Here is an 18,143-nt window from a genome sequence, read left to right as displayed (position 1 = left end):
CGCAGGGGCCGCGGCGCGGGGGCGGTCCCTGCCGGGCGGGCGGCTACGCGTGCGCAGCGGCGCCCAGGAGCAGGCCCGGCGCGGCGGTGAGAGCGGGCGGGCGGCCGTTGCTAGGGCCGCGGTGGGCGGGGGCCCTGCTCCGGGGCCGGGCCGCTCCGCTCCGCTCCGGGGCCGCGCTGCTGCTGGCGGGGAGAGGCGGGGGGTGTGTGTGGGGTGCGTGCTCCGCTGCGGGGCCGCGCTGCTGGGGCGGCAGGGGGTCGGGGCCGTGAGGGCCGAGGGGTGTGGGGAGCGCCGGGGCCGGCCCTTCCTGCGCCTCAGGCAGGGTTTCCCTGACGGGGGCAGCGTCGCTTGCGGTCAGCGCCGGGGAGCGGGGCTGGGGCGGGCAGGCGCAGCGAGGTTGTACTTGGAAATGCGGTGTCGTGCGCGGTGTGAATCAGGAAGGAGCGCCGGCCGGAGCAGGAGCAGGGGGCCTTCCGTCTCCCTGCCTTCCCCTCTGCCTCATGCCTGCAGACGGGTCCCCGTTTCCTGGTCCGTGGCGGTGGTGGTGATTATCCTGAATTTCCGGGAGTTGTTAGTCGTCCACGTGTTGATCCGACTTGTGTTTTCTGACTGTCTTCCCTCTAGGAAGAAGTTGAGTCTCTGCTTAAGTCTTCTGCATGATACTGAAAGATAATTGAAATGGCGGCTGTAAAAACGGCTAAATCTTCTCGTCTTTTTGTGGCCCCCGTTAGACTCTTTCTGAAATGATTTACCGTGCAGTTTGAGATTTAGAGTTTGTTAAAATGCCTGAAATAAAAGTCACTCCCTTGGGTAAGTCTAATCTAAAATCGTCCTGAAATAGAAACACTGAAAATCTTTGGAATTTAGAATTCGAAGTAACATGTGTTAGACTGCTGGAGACATACGTGCCTTTCCATGCCACAAAAACTGCTCGTGGTGGTATGCCGCGATACGTGTTATGGTTGCGCAGCATCCTAACTTGGTTCTTGTCGGTATGTCACTGTCCTCCTTTTGTCTTTCAAGCAAGTAAGACTCGAACAGTCTGACAACTCTGTTTTGATTACAGGATTTGTTAATACGTGTACTGGTAAGGGCGTTGTAGTATTGTACAGTGTAGATAAAGTCTTAGTTCCCTTAATAGTGCTAACAATCCACGGGAAGCAAATTTTTCTCCTTTTTTCTTTTTTTTTGTTAATGGGTTGCACAGAGATGCATTTGTGTACTGAGAGGGCAGAGAATGTGCCGAGCAGGAGAACTGCTTTGTCCTGATGGGTAGTTTTCTGGCTCGGAATGGACTTAACTAGAGCTTAATGAAGGTCTGTGCTTTCGCTGAGAGGCAGAGTGCTTGGGGAGGTGCAGAGCCCTGGGAACTTTGGAGTTCCATGCTAATCCTTTCCAGGAAAGAGATTATTTTGCTGTTACTTGAAACTGCGTAGCTGTGATTGCACAGCAGCGGGCAGAGAACAAATGTGCCCTGCATCTGAACTGCTTACGGGTTTGGATGCAGCGCTGTATGTACTGCAGTTTTGCAGCTGCAGCTGGAAGGCCCTCTCATAAGCTCAGGGAATGGGGTAAGTCAGTTCACATTTGCTTACCCTCTAACACACCTGCTTGCTTGGAAGAAAGGATGTAGTCTTTTCCTGCATCAGAAAAGGGCTAGGAAGTTTGTACGAACCTTTAAATGCTTCTCTTTTGAAGTGATTGTAAATATTCTCGGACATAGTCTTACTTGTCTGTCTTTTGCTTGGGTCCAGGAGCTGGCCAGGATGTGGGGCGCAGCTGTATCCTCGTGTCTATTGCCGGGAAAAATGTAATGCTCGACTGTGGGATGCACATGGGCTACAACGATGATGTGAGTAGAGCTGAGAAGCCTGAATGTCGTGTAGAGATGCTTTCGAGGAGCATCTGCCTGGCATTTCCCAGCAGGGCTCCTGGTTCATTGTTCTGCTCTGTTCTCTTTTATTTGAACGTTGCTTACGTGACATATGGGTAATATTAGCTAGGTGTGTGTTACTGGGCACGTGTATCAGCCACTGCTGGAGCTGGGTTATGGCAGAGAACGAACTGCTATTGCCCCTTCAAAATCTTGCCTTCCTGTGCAAGAAGTACGTCCCCTCAAGTATTCCCGGTATATGAAGTGCCGCTATCCAGCTATCCTTTCCCTGGGTTGTGGACTCCAAAAAAATACTAAGCAAGTTGTGAACGCTCCATTCCTGGTGGTTTTGGTCTTCCTGTATTTCACGTGGGCAGGTATTTTCTATGCTTTAAAGCATTAATCCCGTCATTAGCTAGACTGCTCTTGACACGACGCTTGGTTTTGGGCAGTTAGTTACTTGTGGGATCTGCACCACGCATCTCTGATGCTTTAGAGAGAGAGCTGGGAAATATTCCTGATGTTTGGTGACCTGATACTAGTAGGAAGGGAATAACGGCAAAAATACTCTGTAAGATAGAAAGAGTTAAGGCGTGGCACAGAGCAAATGTGCTATTACAGAAACGGTTTTGAGGCTTTCTGCCTTAATGCCTGTGGGTAAGCTAAAACGCATTGGTCACCTGTTTTACTTTGAAGATAAACTTGGCTGTAATTTATTTATTTGCAAGGTCAGTTTCCCTGTCTATCCTCTGTCAGCCCTCCCATCATTTTTGACTTTTTCTGCACATAAATGCTGAGGGCGTTGCCTGCAGCTCTTATCATATTGCTGACACTAGCGTGGTCTGCTGCCTTATGGCAGTTTTGCCTTGAGGTGGATTACAGCGTGTTTCCAGTGTTTCAGGTCATTTGTTGGATTAGTAACGTAGTATTACCTGGCTTTCTTTTGTAATAGATAGCCTGTTTTTTCATGTCTTTGCAGAGACGCTTTCCTGACTTTTCTTACATCACTCAGAATGGAAGGCTGACTGACTTTCTAGACTGCGTGATCATCAGGTGAGAAAGCATCCTTCCTTGTCACAGGTCACATGGGAAACAGGAAAGCTTTGTGTACCGTCCCTAGCAACCCAAATGTGTTGTAAGTCCATCGTTCCTATTTTGGCTAGTTCCTCTGTGTTGTGCAGTGCTTTAAAAATCTGAAGCAAGATCTGAGAACCAGGCAAGCTAAATTCCTCTGCAGCATCTCCTTTATCCTTTGTGTCTATTTGCAGCCACTTTCATTTGGACCATTGTGGAGCTTTACCGTATTTCAGTGAAATGGTTGGTTATGATGGGCCCATTTACATGACACATCCTACCAAGGCCATCTGTCCCATCCTCCTGGAGGACTATAGGAAAATAACTGTAGATAAGAAAGGGGAAACGAACTTCTTCACTTCCCAAATGATTAAAGACTGTATGAAAAAGGTGGTTGCTGTGCACCTTCACCAGACAGTTCAGGTAAATGATAATTTCTGCATACTCTTGGGTCAGACCAACTGGATTGTGGTAGAAAGCAGAGCAATTTTATTTTTTTTTAAATGTGTGCACTAATGCAGGGTTTTCCTGTTCGTGCAGGTGGATGAGGAGCTGGAGATCAAGGCATACTATGCAGGCCATGTGCTAGGAGCAGCCATGTTCCAGATTAAGGTTGGATGCGAGTCAGTTGTGTACACTGTAAGTATGCACAACAATATTTATAGATACCTACATCTTTTAACAGCCTGTCCCGTTATACTGAGAATATTAATGGATTTCTCTTCTTCCATTAGGGTGATTATAACATGACACCGGACAGACATTTAGGGTAAGTAGGAAGCCAGGTTTCTATGAACTGCATATATTTCTGACAGGAAGATTTTAGCACAGCTTCCATTAGTACTAGGGGCTTATCAGCATTGATTGTTTGTTAGGAGACTGGAACATTTAATGATGTCTTTGCTGGAGAGGCAAATGCAATTTTGAATTATGAGAATGAACAGATTTACATTGATTTTTCCAGATAGACCTTAATGTAATCTTCTTCTGTATAGTCATATTAATCTATTTTTAAGGCTACATAATAATTGGACTTAGATGTTTGAAATGTTTTATTGTCACGGTATCTTCTACATTTATTTACTTTCTAAGAGAGTGCTAATCACAAACTTTAATGTTCATTTTATTTTTACTGGCATATATGAGAGATTTATAATATTCATGCTATTTAGAATAATATTTTAATGCATTTAGAACAAGTAATAGACTGGAGAAGAATTGCTTTTCAAAATCTGCACTCTCTATTCTGGGCTGGATTAATTTGAAGAAAGCACGGCCTGCAAAGAGAGGAGTCCTGATGCTGCCACAGAACTCCTAGGTCACTTTGGGCAAGCCAGTGCAGATCTGTGTGCCTGTTTTCCTATCTGCAAATGGAGACAGTGACATTCTCCACCCATCTTTGAGACCTGCAGATCAGAAATGCCAGATACCATCTCTTAATTTGATCGTTTTGGGTTTTTTTTAAATTCCTTTTGTTTTAGCGCTGCCTGGATTGATAAGTGTCGCCCAGATTTATTAATAAGTGAATCCACCTACGCCACAACTATCAGGGATTCCAAACGCTGCAGAGAAAGAGACTTCTTGAAGAAAGTTCATGAGACTGTGGAAAGAGGAGGGAAGGTACGGCGTTTTGATAATCTAAGTGATGTGGTTTTCCCTCTGTGAAGCTCTTGTTGGCTCTGTAGTGCTGTGTAACTATTAATTAACTCAGGCACCTATGTATGACCACTACATGAAACTGAAGGCATTTTTATATTCCTCTAGCTGTACTTTAAAAGACAGAATACTAAATGCTTAAATTATGCCAAGAAGAAAGCCAAACTATGAGTTAATGAGACAGTAAGGGAAATGCTATGCTTACAGTTTGCAAATAAGGAGGATAAAGGCAAAATTAACTTGATTTGCATCTTGTATACTGAAGCATCCTCTTAGTCCTGTAAATTAAGAAACTGAGACTGACTGTTCAATTACTGCTTTTAAACTTGATCAGAAATGATTTCCAGTGTAGCCAGGTCTGTCTGTTCAGTATCCTGCTTTGTGCTGTTCCGCATTGTGCGTGTGCTGCCTGTTACCATAAAACCCCTCCAAGTGCGTGGAAGACATGTGCTTACCATACAGTCAGTGATGCTTCAGTACCTTGTTTGTGGCTTTCACTTGCCTGGCTGGTTCGCTTGGGTAAGCCAGTTCCAGTCCAGTGTGATTTGATGTGAACAACTTCAGCTAGCCATAAAGCATGTGGAACGTACGACGATAGCATCATAACATGGCCATTAGTTGTATCAGTCCTTTATTGTTTTAGAATTTAAGTCAGCCTTTTCTGTTTCTTGGAGCTTAGCCCCTGTCTTTGCTAATATAAAACTTTTTTTTTGAGATTCTCTTTCTCATGAACACCACATTTAGAGCACGCCTAGGAAAAGACATTATAAAAAGAGACATTTTAACCCCTCAGAAAGTGAAACTAGAAGTGGAAATTTGGAACACAGGGGAGTTTTACTGATTTCACTGTAGCTAAGGATCTGGTTCTAGGTTCCTAGGACTTAGTTCATTTAACTTGGTTAAATAGAAAGTTAGTCTGGCTGTTGGTTGTACGCGTAGAACTTGAACTGCATTTTGATTAAAAGTTGTAGTAGTTTGTCACATGTGACCTCAAGCCCTGTATTTTATTTACTGTTCTTGTCTTAGTAGGGGCAAAATGTAGGCTTGCTTGTGGAAAAGAGGGTGAGTCTCTTGGTGATGGATGTGGTTTGCTAAACAGTTCCATTAAGAAGTAGACGATGGCTTTCCCACTGAATCTGGAAAACAAATGAGTAGTGGCAAACTCTTTGCTGCCAAGTGATGGCACCTAACTGAAGAAAATGTTGGAAATCAAAACAGCTGTCTGTTCTTTCCTCCCATGTTGCCTTAATTTGGGAGAGGAGGAAGGTCGTAATTACCCCAGCACAGACAAAGCAATCAAGGACAGAAACACTCATCTGAGTGTCCATTTCCATGAATAATACCAGAATTGTTGCTCTCAACAACTTGTTTTCATATTATCTAGGAGAGAACAGAACTGAATACATTCACAAGCACCATGCCCTGCCAGAGACTTTCCTCAGTATGTACAAACTGCGGTCTTAGCTGGGTAGGTGCTTGTCAAATATCAGTGCCTTTCATTCCAAAACTGCAGAACACATTCCTGTGGAAAGAAAGGTCAGCAAAAGAATATCAGAAAGCGAGCAGGAACTGAGGGACTTGTTCAGAAATTATAATGCTACAGGGCCGTTTACACGCTGTTTGGGTTTCACGGGCTGTAAATTATACCTTAATTGCAGGTTCTTATCCCAGTTTTTGCCCTTGGACGTGCCCAGGAACTTTGCATTTTATTGGAAACTTTCTGGTGAGTTGCAGTCTCTTCTGTGCATGTACCACCTCCTTTTTGTCCTCCTCATGTTGTGGTCCTGGCAGGTTTCTGTGATTCTTTCCTGTCTGTTTAGTACAAGCATTCTCGTTAGCATTCCTCTGCACGTCGGCCCATGCCGGCAGTTGCGGAATTACTTCTTTCCGTGTATTTCCCAGTGTTCCTGACTCCAAGCACTAAACTAACCATTTTCTTATCCAGTGTCATTCTCCGCTCCATTCCTCCACTCAGGATCAACTGTCCTTTAAAAAATTTGATTGCATTTTTGCCATGTTGTAAAACTGTTTTCATGGGAGGGGGAGGAGGGATGAACAAGTATTAAACTTACGTATAAGCATTGTGTGGAAATGGTTTTGATAACACCAAATGATACTGCTTTTGATTATTTCCCATAGCAGAATGATTAATATTTGTAATGGAAGGAAGTTGTCTGTAGTGGGTGAGAAGGAGAATTGGACTAAAGCCTACTTTGTAGGAAGTTGATACATAGTGATGTAGCATTGTTGTAATACTGATTTATAGCTCGCTGAGAGTATGGTATGCACAAAAAATCTTGGGAGACTACGTAGGTTTATGGACTTCAGCATGGATAGCCCGGATCCTGATTTGGCCCTCACAGGTATCTGGAATGCTTCTTTCTACAGGGAAAGAATGAACTTGAAAGCTCCAATTTATTTTTCCACGGGACTGACGGAGAAGGCCAATCATTATTACAAGCTCTTCATCACCTGGACTAATCAGAAAATTCGGAAAACATTTGTGCAGAGGAACATGTTTGAATTCAAACACATCAAAGCATTTGATCGGGCCTTTGCAGACAATCCGGGGCCTATGGTAGGTGGGCACTAACAAGGTAATAGAGCAGATGTGTAGCGTCAGGGAGCTGTTTTTGTACCACTCTGTTCCTGGCTAAGGCAAACAGGCAGTCTGCAAAAGCTAAGCCTCCTCTACCCGTTAATATCAACATCCCATCAAAAACCCTTTTGCGGCCAGGCCATCTGGATACTTTTATCTGTGTAACTATTAAAGATCTTTCTACCTTTATTTCAGTAAAGGTAAAATGCCCAGAGAAAAGAAAAAAAATTGATTGTGTCTTCATATAATCTATACCTCTGGACCTGATTCAAACCATAACTTTTACAGGATATTCTTTTGACTTAAGTCAGGAGACAGATCCTTTACAACACAATGACTTACTGCTGGTTTTATTTCTGACTGGTTTATTAGGCAGTAGCTGAAAGAGGAAGCTGTTGAGCATGATAGTACCATCATAAAACTGCTCAAAGTTTTTATTGGACACTGGATGCTCACAAAAATTCCCTAAAACAGTAGTTCAACTTATGTGAAAATTAGACAAGGTGGGAAAAATAAAGTAGCAAAAATCCCCATTAGAGCTTTGAGGTAATAAGCGTGCTGTAATATAATAAGGGTGTATTAGGGGATACTCTCCACAGTTTTAGGATATTTATATATTATAAGTAATGGAAAAAACCGTGTTTTCTGTGGTGATTTTTGGCACGTTTTTGAATTTTAGGTTGTGTTTGCAACCCCTGGTATGCTTCATGCAGGACAGTCCCTTCAGATCTTCAGGAAATGGGCAGGGAATGAAAAGAATATGGTAAGAAATTCTGTTTCCTTGAATGATGTTTTGTGTTAATGTGAATTTAGTGGTACTGATACAGTCATAAGAACAAAGGTTGCAGGAAAGCTTTTCCTGAGCATCTCAGGTTAAAGGACGTGAGTCCTCTAGTGAACCAACCCAGGGCTGAGCTCTTCCAAGCTCTGAATTTTCTTTGCTGTGTGTGACAGGGCAAGCAGAGGAGGTACATGTCTCAGACAGGAGGTTGTGGGAGATTTTATTTTCAAAAGTGCCTTCATTAATTTGAAGCAGCTTCAAAGACATTTATAACTAGCATTAATTCTTATTTAGTGGTGTGTAGATTTCAGCAGTTTGCTTTCCAATTTCATTTTCATGTGCGATCCGGAGTTGGGCGTTCACCACAAGCTGCAGAACAAAGCAAGCAGCTTTTCAATGAAGGATGGTAGTATGTAAGACGGGAAGAACACAAACTTACGTCAGCATTATGCATCTGTGGCTATTTTTACGTTAACAACAGCTATGCTGCGCACGGTAGCATAGTAGATTTTTCTGGTTTCCTTCTCAGGTCATCATGCCAGGCTACTGTGTGCAGGGAACTGTGGGCCATAAGATCCTGAGTGGACAGCGCAAGCTGGAAATGGAAGGAAGACAAATAGTAAGTTTTATTTTCAAGAAGGAGGATCATTAGGGGGAAGTTCTTGCTATGGGAATATGCTGCATACAACACTGAAAGTACCCAAGTAACATTTTCTTTGGGGGTTGGACTAGGTCTTTTTTCCCCTTTGCATTGGCAACAGAGTGTCTTTTTCTGCCATAAGACTTTGTCAGGAGCATATTTATCATGTTTAATAACTAGGCACCATTAGTCAGATAGGTAAAAATGATACAGTTTTAGGCAGATGGGGGGGTATTGAAACTGATACCAACTGTCCTTAAGTATGGATTTGTTTTGGTAAATGTGCAACAAGTATTGTGCTCTGAAATTGAGCAGTTTGATCCTGTAAGTTATTGAAAGCTTTTCCGTACAGCATCATATTCAGTCTCTGCTGATAAGCAGCTTTCTCTCCAACCTCATTTTCCAATTCAGGTGTTCTGCTTCCTTCTTTAAACTAAATACAGGGGAGTCTGGGTCGGTTTGTGGTATACAAGGTGTAGTGAGCCAAAGCAGTTCCCGATTCACAAAGCCTGTGCTTTCTCTTCCCCTACAGCTGGAAGTAAAGATGCAGGTGGAGTACATGTCCTTCAGTGCCCACGCAGATGCCAAGGGAATAATGCAGCTGATTCGCCAGGCTGAGCCACGAAATGTTCTCCTGGTCCACGGTGAAGCAAAGAAAATGGAGTTTCTGAAGCAGAAAATAGAACAGGAATTTCGTACGTATGGTGTTGGTGCTGAAGAGGGAATGGCGGTAGAAGGAAGGCATTAAAGTTCACATACTTAATCCACTGGACCTCAGCATAGAGTTAGGCGCACTGTAATTCACAGGACCAGTCACCCTCAAGAAACTAGTATCCATAACGTATCTGACTTAACATGTTAAGCCCATTTAATTTTAATGCCCATTTGGACTTGAAGTAAAAGTGGGTTTGATATGTTTGTATTGTTACAGTTCAGCACTTACTGAATTTATGTTTCTTTAGGCTCCTAAAGAAGCCGAGGCAGGCAGGGTACATCTGAACTTGTAAGTCAGCAACTTCAGTTGCTAACAGGGAATGCGCTGCAGAAAAAAAAATATTAATTCCTTGGAAACAGCTGACTCTTAAATGATGAGTGGAGAAAGCATAGACTTCACATTGGCTGGTTACTTACTATCTGCAGATTTCTTTGTAGTAATTTATCGACGTCAGAGTGCAGTCGACATTTGTTATCGACATCAGAGTGCAGGCAGTTTTGTTGCAGTCCATTTTCTTTTTACCCCTCACAAGGAGTTAAGGATAGCTGGGCTAGTAGGTATTGCCCCATTGGGGTTTTGCTGGTTCTGGTAAGGTTGTTAGCCTTAAGTCTGAGCAGCAGTTCTACTTTTCAGCCTCTTTCAAATCCCTGGTATTAAGTTTCAGCAGATCGCTGTTCAACTTCACTTCCTGTCCTGAACAGCTGCAGTAGGCTGCTGCCAAAATCACAGCACCATCTACTCTAGGGATGCTCGCACCGTGCTTGTGGGTGAAATGACAGCCTGGGACTGGAAGCGCTGCTGCAGCAGTCCTCCTGACACTGCTTGTTTACGTTGCAGATGTCAACTGTTACATGCCTGCCAACGGAGAGACCACAACAATATTCACCAACCCCAGCATTCCAGTGGACATATCCCTGGGACTCTTGAAGAGAGAAACAGCAATAGGTGACGCATTTTCAACCAAGAATTCAATCTTTTGGGCCCTGCCGCTGTGTTGTATAGTACTTGTATTGGGTGGACACAGTGGTGCGGGGCCGTTTGTAGCAATGGTGACCTAGAGCAGTGCTTCCTGCCAAAGGACGGGTTTTGTGAGCATTTAGTGGTCGAGAGGTCTTCCTGTGCAGTGAAGCGGCTACTATGCTGTGAATGTATATCCAATAACGTTTAAAAACAAACACACGCTCCCCCTACCTTGTTTGCTGCTCATTGCCCATTCACTATGAAAACAAAGTTCATATGTGCTTTTACTAGCTAGGTCTGTGAAAACTGGAATTACTTCTTTATAAACCCAATTTAAGAAAAATCTAAAACCCCTCGACTCAGGAAGGGATATGGGAAGAGAGGCAGTTGTTCTGTATTACTAAGCATGGTTTCTTATGTGTCTAGAGCACTGATAATGGTTTAAGCAGTGTGTACTTTCACAGACAGGAGAACAAAGACGTAAAATCTTAGTCTCTGAACCTCAGCAGGGACTCAGAAATCCAATCTGTTAAGTCCTGTAGCAGTTGTCTTGTGTGAAAAGTAAGCACATTATCGTTAACCGTGTCATCTTTCTCTTCCATTGGCCTTGGTTTAGGTCTCTTACCAGATGTCAAGAAGCCAAAGCTAATGCATGGCACATTAATTATGAAGGATAATGTAAGTAAGAAAGTTCTTATGTTTGTCTTGTGTCCTCTGGATGAGTGTGGTGTTATAATTCATAAGTGAGGTCTGGGTGAACAAGGAACTAAAATAAAGGTAAGCAGTCCTAGTTTCTTGGAAAGAGCCCAGTTACAGCATACCTGGGAAGACTGCTCTGCGGGACAGACAGACTCCTTAGCTTGTCAGTTGTCTCGACTGACAGTCTTCACGCATCCCACAGCTTCAGAATTAGTATCTTGCTATTCATGAGCAGCATGTTACAGAGGTAGAATTTTTACTGGTCAGTCTCATGAATGCTCGCAGATGGTCACAGGAAATGGATAAATTTGAAGAGCTGCTTCTGTTCAAAGTCTGTTTTTTGCCCTGGCCCCCTGCACCCTACTGGGTGCAGCTGCAGCCATTCTGAGGTGGCTGTGGTTTTCAGCCTGTGAATCCAACGTGTTTCTGTTACTGTGCATGTAAAAATCAAAAGAATCAAGAAGCAGCCTGTGGTTGGTAGACTTCAGTTTGGTGGACAAGGATGGAAAGGTGCCAAGGGAGGAATTCTTACTCTGTAACCTCATGTTTAAACAAATCATTCCCCCGATAAAGAGGTTAAACCAGCTTCCATTCAGAGAGCAACTTTAATTTTGGGAAATAAAGAATTGGTGTGATTATTTAGGTGGACATTTTGCCACTGTCTTACCTCTACCTTTGCTGTCCATCATACGCTCATGCCTAGCTGTTACTGCTTGCAGTAGTAACTGAAATATGCTGAGACATTTCAGAGATTGAAAAGGAATGATCTTACCTGCTGGAGTTTTGCAGTGATGAACCTGTGTGCAGCTGACCACAGAGGAGCAATAGAACTTCAGAAAGCGCAAAGCAATAGCTTATAATGGATTTGTACTTTTCCTCTGCAGAGCTTCCGTCTGGTTTCTCCCGAGCAGGCTTTGAAGGAGCTGGGCCTTGCAGAACATCAGTTGCGTTTTACCTGCCGTGTTCACATTCAGGATCCGCGCAAAGAACACGAGACAGTGCTTCGTGTATATAACCATCTCAAAGGGTAAGTCCATTCTTAGCTGTGTTTGCTTTTTCCCCCCCTTAGGGATAGACTTAGGCTTATAGTTCTTCATAGCGGTAGTACAAGTGCCCCCTCCTGTCTGCCCTTCCAGACCAGGCCCAGAGAGTTATTAAGAGAAAATACTCTGCAGCCCAGCAGACACAACTGCTCTCGATTTCAGCCTATATAGCTAACATAACCAGAGCAGTGGTTACACCGCAGTAGCAGAGGCTGGTAATCGGCCTACAAGCTCATGGTCTTTGCCAAGGTAGAGCAGTCCCCCTGAGATCTTTGTTCCTGTTGCTACTGCTTGAAGTTAGTACAATTGTTTGGAGTGAGACCATCAAGCATAGGGTCAAGACACCTCTTAAAGCTATTCAAAAGCTAGCAGCAGATAGATAAATCTTGAAAGCTATTTTCTTCCTATAGGCAGCTGGTCAATTCTGTGAGTAGTCCTTTGCTCAGATGAACAGGGTTCAGACTGGAGCTGTAGCTATCATGAAAGCCAGAAATAAATTCTGTAGGAAACCCTATGTAGTTAATATGAACACCAAAATAAGCAATGAATTGCTTATGAATTGGCCCCATTAGCTATGAATTGGCCCCATTCTCCCTTCCTTGGGCAGTGGGTGCTGGCTCAGAGACACAGCTAGAAGTAGTAACAACATGCTGGTGTTGGGGATTCAGAGATACAGGGGGTGACCCACCCTTCAGCTTGTGTGCACGCCCCATCCAAAACAAATGGTCTATCTTCTCTCTTACCAGTGTCCTGAAAGATTATTCAGTGCAGCATCTCCCCGATGGCTCTATAACAGTAGAGTCCATTCTTATCCAAGCCACAGCACACTCAGAGGATCAAGGAACCAAAGTTCTGCTTGTATCCTGGACTTACCAGGTAGGAATACTTGAACACATACTTTTCAAGCAACTCTGCTCTTAACTCCTTCCAGTCCAAAACTGTCCTACAATGTGGCTTGCTATTGTAAGGGTGAGTCGTCTTCACTCAGTTTTTGAAGTAGTTTGACTGGAAGAAGGGGAGGTGAGTCACTGCCATTTTCTTTACCATTTTACGTTTAGTACAAATAATTTTTACAGGAGCTTTACCAAACTCAAGACATGTTCTGGAGTAATTACTACAATTACAATTAATTACAATTATGTTTGTGTTTTGAGGACACTATAGTATCCAGGTTCTAAACTCTCACCTGCATCACTACAGCAATACAGAGTGTGGAGGTATTTCATATGGTGTTTCTTAGGTGTAAAACTTCAAACAAGCAGAAAGCTAGCTAACAAGAAATTGTGGTAAGATAAGACATAGTCATTATGTTTTTTTCTTCCTTTCAAAAGTATACTTTCTATGGCTGTATTTTTAAATGCTTTCTTTACAGCAAGGAAATGCCTTCTTGAGGGCAAAGAAAAAAAAATCAATGGTTCTTTATTCTTTGCTTTCAAGAAAAATGGTCATTTTCCTCAAAAGAGACACCTCAGGTCCAGACACCTACTTTAACAAATGGGAGTTCTGCACTGGTATTTTGAAAGAACACCCAGAAATGCATTTGTGCTAACTGGACTGGTTTCCATTTTTAAACACTGCTAACATTAGATTTTGCTGGGTCCAAGAATTATTTCAGTCTATTTCTAAGTACCAGGGTTGAATTTATTGCCCCAAATGGGAAAGTCAAGCAGAAGATGGCTTTCATCCTGTTTCTCTTTATTCTCTCTAGGATGAAGAACTGGGCAGCTATCTCACATCCCTTCTGAAAAAAGGACTGCCACAGAGTACATCGTGAGCAACAGAGCAGCAGGCACAGTGGTGTTTCAGAGAGACTTAGATTTTATTTTGTTTACAGTGTCAGTGTTTTTTTCTGGTTTTGTTTTAATAAAGGAATTACAGTGTTTCTCCAATTACTGCAGTGACAGTGTATACCGGTCAGCAGTACTGCGATTTCTCCTATTGGAAACCTGCCCAGGGAGTTGTTACAGCCTGTTTTTAAAGGGTCCTGAGGAACAAGCGTCGGGTTGCTTGCACAATGAGGTAAAAGATACTCAGCACTCTTCCCCTCCCACAGCTCATTTTGCCTAAAACCTCAGCAGTGCTGTTTTACAGTAATTTTCTGTGCAGTATCTAGGCTTTCAGTTTGTCCCCAAAAATAAGTAGAAGCAACAGCCATGCACTGACCCCCACTCCTGCCCCGAACGAATTCCTGGACTCTGTGCATGGGACAAAACAGCTCACCTGTGTCAGATCTGTGAACGGGGCATTCCCCGACTTGTCAGTGAAGGGGGGGTCAGCCCTGCATGGTGCTAATACGCGCAGATAACCGCAGGCCTGAGGGGTCAAAACAAGGAGCTTTCAAAGCTTCACAATTAAAAGGCAAAGTATAAGTATAATGGAGGCAAGAACATAGCACCCTAAACATGCTCTTTACCCAGCAGCGTAACTTTTTTTATTATCCATACTTTCCTCAATGACAGCTGACAAGCCTGCAAGAAAGCTGCACTCCTGGATGGAGTCTCCAATAAAATTTTTTCTTCCTCTGTCCAGAACATAAAAATTGTGCATAGTTGGAAAGAATAGTCCCTCCAGTGCTGGGAAACTTTCACATAGCCTATAAATGGGACAAAAATAGCAGTATCTCATGAAAGGTAAAAGATTAATTTGTCCTAATGCTCCCTCAGAGGCTCTCCTTGTCTCCATTTTATAAGTGCAAGGATTTGCACTTGTCTTGCCAAGCCCAGTTAGGCAGAGGAACACAGGAATCATTATTTTCAGTGTTTCAGAAAAGTTTGAGCAGGTTTTCTCACCGATATTTAAAAAATTCCTCCAAGCTAAGAGCAAAAGACAGAAAGGGAGAGGTCAGTGGCTGACCCGTCATTAGTAATAGGTGTCCTGACACCTCAAACTGCAGGTAGCAATAACTAATTCAAGTCCGGCCCATCTGCACCCACAGAAGCCATCTATTGCAAAGCTTTAGCTCTATTACAATACTTTCAGATCCACTCTTGGTTTGCTTGCTGCATACATCTCGGATTGCTAAAGTGGTTTTAACTGATCATTCCAGACCCTTGCTTACCATCATAATGCATGTTTCTTCTTCCACAAACCAGGACCCCAACGTACCCCTACACCCATGGTGCTTATTTTCCAAACCTCTTACCTCCTGTCCTTAACCAGAGAGTAGACTGTGGCATCGGCTGCCATCAGAAAATGGGCTGAATATGGGCAGAAGCTGCAACTTCCGTCGTCGTGCAGAGAGAAGTTACTACATCATACAGAGACACACAAATGTGTTTCCCCCCCACCCCATTCTGCCACAATAATCCTGCTCCCTCCCGCCTTTAAGGTCCGTGGCAGTTCTTGTTCCGAGTCCAATGGCACCGCAGAAGCTGGGAACCCCAACCACTTGCCGCAGTGTGTCAGGTCCAGGTGTGACTTTTAGCCTGCATTTTGCACATTTGGAAACGGAAATACTGACTTAGCGCATTGCCGCAGTTAGGCACACCTTGGTCCCTGTTAAAAAAGCCCCATGACAACTTCCCTTCCGTTCTCATCTGCTCAGCCATCTTGCGTGCATACAGGCCAATAGCTTATACACGCTTTGCATTTGGGGTTGGCATGGGAAGGAACAGAACAGTGAGTCTGTATATCTGTTACCAAAAAAATCACATCCTGTTAAGTAAAGTAAACCATTGGCTTTTAAGCAGGTTTGTCAGCCAGGCCCCGTGGTTTTCTGGTGACTCTGATAACCCACAAATGATAAATTCTCTCCAAAGTCTCATGTTTCACAGGGTGGAAAACTCGGCGGTTCTCAGAAGCTGTGTGGTTCTGTTAATACAAGAGAAGGGGTGAAACAGGTCACATAGATAGATACATTTTGTGACATAAACACAATGACTGAAGAGAGAGCTTTACATTTGAACAGGACTGCACAGTGCACCGAGTTGTGCCAGCTCGTACAGTAACTTCCCTCAATGACTGTGTGGCAAGAGGAGCTTGTTTACCACTGGTCCTGCACAGAGTTAACTGATAAATACTTGGATCCATTATCTTCTAGAACTGCCGTAATAGATGTCCAGCTTGAATCCATAGGCACGCGATGCTAGAAACCCTGTACATAAATACTCCTCAGGAAGCCAGTCAATTGATTCACAAGCAGGGATGAGAAGCCCTTATTTGGCTGTGGAATGTAGGCAGAAAGCAGCTTGTGAGCCCAGCTGGCTACAGCGTGCCCCCAGGGAGAAAACACAGGATCCCTCCAAAATAGGGAAAAGCCGAGCAGGGCTGCCCAGATCCACACAGCCTTCAGCCTTAGTGTCAATTAGGAGGCTGGTTTCTTTCAAGTAACCCTTTCCTGGGCTGTACCGCCTTCCAGAAGGGAGCCCTCTGTTCTCCCACCAAAGTTAAACAAAAGGAGACCAAAACATCAAGGTACATGAACACAGCAAGTTTCACCACGTGCTACCAAGGACTGTCAAAGAATACAGCTCCCCCAGGCACTGTCCTAGTTGGCTAATGAAAATATACAGCTGTTAGGTACTTCCCTCCAGTCTTGCCTTGATGTACCAACCACTGTATGAAAGGACAGTAGGTTTCACAGGTTTGTTTTCAAAGAAACAGTGGAAAGCTGAATACTGTACTTACTTGAAGTAGATCAGTTGATTCCACCTCTGTGTTTACTTCCACGTCTCTGTTGTAGTTTATAAACGTAGGACTCCTCCCCGAATTTCTGGTCACAGATCGTGTACACCATTTTAGACCTGAATCTGAGCTTGAAGTTGAAGTGCCATTGCTTGCCGGAAGAGTTGAAGTAGTACAAGAGCGGGTTAAGGCAACAGTTGAAACTCACGAGGGCTAAGGTGACCCTTCGCATTTTGTAGATCAAGTTGGTAAATAACTCATTCTGGATTACCTGGATTCTCATTAAAAAGTGGAGCAAGTGAGTGAGATGATAGGGGAGAAAGCACAAAGTAGAAATGACCAAGATGATGCAGATAGTGCTCAGGGCCTTCCTCTTGCGAATGCTGTGCTTGATCTGGGAGATCCTCTTAGCAATGAGAGGGTAGCTGATCAGAATGATGGAAAATGGGATCACAAAACCAAAAACTAAGGCCAGGATGTTGTAAGGTGCCATGCGGTAAGTCCAGCTACTCGTAGCAAAGTTCTCAAAACACGCTGTTGTGTTCCTCGCACCACTGTTGTGGACGGGACCTCCAAGGATAAGTGGAACCATGACACTTACAGCGACCACCCAAAGGACTGTGACCACCATCACATAATGGATGACTTTGATCTGGATGTACGTGAAGGGGTGCAACACTGCAATGTAACGATCAACGCAAATGCAGGTGAAAAAGGCAATGCTTAGATAGATGTTGATATAGTACAGAGTCCCAGTTATCCTACAAGCCATGTCACCAAAGATCCAATTGTTCCGATTCAGGTGGTAATGAATTTTAAAAGGCAACACACAAACAAACAAGGTGTCTACCAGAGCTAGATTAATCATGTATACATAGGAATGAGAAATGTGCTTTACTTTGCAGGACAGGAGGTACAGAGCCGAGACGTTTTCTATCAGTCCCAGCACGAAGACAATGCTGTAGATGACAGTAAACAAGGAATACTGGAAGTCTGCTTCCAAGGTGAATTCTGAACTGGTGTTGACAACCGTCTCATTGGAGACTCCTTCAGTCCAGGAAATATCTGCCATGATTTCTGCTGGCGCGTAGGGATATCCAGCATGGGATAAAAGTCTTAAGCTATCCCTTACCTCAGGAGGTTCTTGACTTTTATTTCATCTCAAGTGGGTAAGAGCTAAAGCTACACAACTGAGCGATGTGAAGTCTGTGGTTCAGAGGTCTGTGCTTGGTGTACTTCGATGGAAAGTGGTGTTGCTGTAAGGGAGAATAAATCATTTAAAACACAAGCATTTGGAGTTTACGCAGTAGACAGATTATTTACTGGCATTAAAATCATCACAAGATGACAACACTGAATTAACAGAGGTAGCAATGCTGCCCTCCCCCCCAAAAAAAAGGCATGTAGAAGGATATAGCTTTGGCTAAGGGTGGGCCAGCAACTGAAGCAGTACAGCAGAACTTCAGCAGTGATATACCAG

At 43.8% G+C, this 18,143-nt stretch overlaps 2 protein-coding genes across 5 annotated transcripts; one reads left to right on the top strand and one right to left on the bottom strand.

The window, feature by feature from the left end:
- Positions 1 to 15: 15 nt before the first annotated feature.
- On the top strand, positions 16 to 13,929 carry INTS11 (integrator complex subunit 11). 3 transcript variants are annotated; one of them, XM_072883597.1, is made up of 18 exons: positions 16 to 86; positions 625 to 810; positions 1,755 to 1,852; positions 2,853 to 2,926; positions 3,142 to 3,370; positions 3,488 to 3,586; positions 3,682 to 3,716; positions 4,429 to 4,567; positions 6,262 to 6,326; positions 6,992 to 7,181; positions 7,882 to 7,965; positions 8,513 to 8,602; positions 9,156 to 9,318; positions 10,176 to 10,283; positions 10,915 to 10,976; positions 11,882 to 12,024; positions 12,787 to 12,916; positions 13,749 to 13,929. In XM_072883597.1, exons 2-18 carry the CDS (start codon positions 783 to 785, stop codon positions 13,812 to 13,814), a joined length of 1,803 nt encoding a protein of 600 aa, XP_072739698.1. In that variant the 5' UTR covers positions 16 to 86; positions 625 to 782; the 3' UTR covers positions 13,815 to 13,929. The 3 variants fall into 3 exon arrangements, with proteins under 3 accessions (XP_072739698.1, XP_072739699.1, XP_072739697.1); XM_072883598.1 differs by lacking the exon at positions 16 to 86 and adding an exon at positions 184 to 202; XM_072883596.1 differs by lacking the exon at positions 16 to 86 and adding an exon at positions 364 to 528.
- A 1,784-nt stretch (positions 13,930 to 15,713) lies between these two features.
- Positions 15,714 to 17,735, bottom strand: LOC140661470 (lysophosphatidic acid receptor 6-like). 2 transcript variants are annotated; one of them, XM_072883599.1, is made up of 2 exons: positions 16,667 to 17,735; positions 15,714 to 15,850 (listed from the first exon to the last, which is right to left on the bottom strand). In XM_072883599.1, the coding sequence occupies exon 1, from the start codon at positions 17,733 to 17,735 to the stop codon at positions 16,677 to 16,679; it is 1,059 nt and encodes a 352-aa protein (XP_072739700.1). In that variant the 3' UTR covers positions 15,714 to 15,850; positions 16,667 to 16,676. The 2 variants fall into 2 exon arrangements, with proteins under 2 accessions (XP_072739700.1, XP_072739701.1); XM_072883600.1 differs by lacking the exon at positions 15,714 to 15,850 and adding an exon at positions 16,162 to 16,202.
- Between the last annotated feature and the right edge of the window lie 408 nt (positions 17,736 to 18,143).

Source organism: Ciconia boyciana, chromosome 19 (genome assembly GCF_034638445.1).
Source record: "Ciconia boyciana chromosome 19, ASM3463844v1, whole genome shotgun sequence".
In the NCBI taxonomy this organism is placed as follows: domain Eukaryota; kingdom Metazoa; phylum Chordata; class Aves; order Ciconiiformes; family Ciconiidae; genus Ciconia; species Ciconia boyciana.
The sequence above is the reverse complement of the archived record's forward strand: the minus strand, read 5'-3'. Positions and strand labels throughout refer to the sequence as shown.

Bases quoted from the DNA above. Each gene is read 5' to 3' on its own strand.
- INTS11 (XM_072883597.1), top strand. From the start codon at position 783: ATGCCTGAAATAAAAGTCACTCCCTTGG. The intron at 3,717-4,428 runs GTAAGTAGGAAG...CTTTTGTTTTAG, and splicing joins ACACCGGACAGACATTTAGG to CGCTGCCTGGATTGATAAGT. The intron at 12,025-12,786 runs GTAAGTCCATTC...CTCTCTTACCAG, and splicing joins GTATATAACCATCTCAAAGG to TGTCCTGAAAGATTATTCAG.
- LOC140661470 (XM_072883599.1), bottom strand. From the start codon at position 17,735: ATGGCAGATATTTCCTGGACTGAAGGAGTCTCCAATGAGACGGTTGTC.